Source organism: Sinocyclocheilus anshuiensis, unplaced genomic scaffold (genome assembly GCF_001515605.1).
Source record: "Sinocyclocheilus anshuiensis isolate Anshui unplaced genomic scaffold, SAMN03320099.WGS_v1.1 scaffold1005, whole genome shotgun sequence".
NCBI lineage: Eukaryota > Metazoa > Chordata > Actinopteri > Cypriniformes > Cyprinidae > Sinocyclocheilus > Sinocyclocheilus anshuiensis.
Window position 1 is genome coordinate 781,033 of NW_015555810.1, and position 1,084 is coordinate 782,116.

The window sequence follows — 1,084 nt, forward strand, 5'->3', positions numbered from 1 at the left end:
CACACATATTACATATTATCTATTATTTATTACAAGATTTGTATTTAAAAAATAAATGTATTCAAAAATTTTAGATTTTATTTTAAAAACAAATTAATAAAAAGCATTAAAATATTTATAAATTAGTATTCTTTACCCTCTTTAATGTTAAGCCTGTCATTTTCTTACAGAAAAAAAATAAGATGTTCTAAAAAAAATAATTGAGAATCGCACTTCAGAACATTCTTACAAATATATCTTAAGAAATTTCTTAGCTTCTTTAATTAATTAATTTCTTAATTTCTTAACTTCTTCTCATTAATCCAGCCCCTGGACCTGAGATGCATCTCTTGCATCAAACAAGTAAACCCTGACATTGAAACGATGCCTTTAGCGATCTACTCCTCGAACTCTTCTGACAGGACGACGCAACAGGCATCTGATATCGCACTCGTTTCCAGAACCTGGAGTTGGGTGAGGATTCGCCGTCTCTCCACAGTAAAGGTGAATTCTTACAGAGCAGATGCTGCAGTCCGAGAGGCAGATGTGTGTAGTCCTGCATCTGTCCCAGCTGGATGAGAATCACGCCGGTTTCTCCCTGGACCAGAGCCTGATGGAGCCCTACCTGCAGATCATACGCTTCAGGAGAAACGTTGCTTTTATCTGTACTTGCTCCTGGTGTTAAAATAATGATGAGTCTCCGGCTGAGCTGGATCTCCGTTTCAATCAGGTTAATGCAGTCTGGTGAAGATACAGGAAGAGATGACGGTGAGAAATATACATTATATGACGTATCAAACATGAATTGTGTTGATAAGTAAAGAAGAGTACCTTCTCCAGGCAGGTCATCTCTGCCGTGAATAAAAAGTTTAAAGCCGTAGTAGCTTTCCAGCACCGTTAGCAGAGATCCACTGACAAAGTCACTTACAGTTTTGCTTGTCATCTCATCCAAGTTGTTTTTCTGGTAAATCACATAAGCGTCGTACAGTTTCCCATCTGTCAAAATAAGATAGTAAACAGTATACATACAGTAAAATATATATATATATATATATATATATATATATATATATATATATATATGTGTGTGTGTGTGTGTGTGTGA

General features: G+C 35.8%; 1 protein-coding gene across 1 annotated transcript in view; it reads right to left on the reverse strand.

Annotated features, from left to right (window-relative positions):
* Nucleotides 1–141: 141 nt before the first annotated feature.
* Nucleotides 142–1,084, reverse strand: part of il1rl1 (interleukin 1 receptor-like 1) — a 7,934-nt gene continuing 6,991 nt past the window's right edge. Inside the window, exons 10-11 of the mRNA XM_016469349.1 lie at nucleotides 811–975; nucleotides 142–720 (exon numbers count right to left, since the gene is read on the reverse strand). Coding sequence (XP_016324835.1) covers nucleotides 335–720; nucleotides 811–975 — 551 coding nt within the window. The 3' untranslated portion in view covers nucleotides 142–334. The remainder of the gene's footprint in view (nucleotides 721–810; nucleotides 976–1,084) is intronic.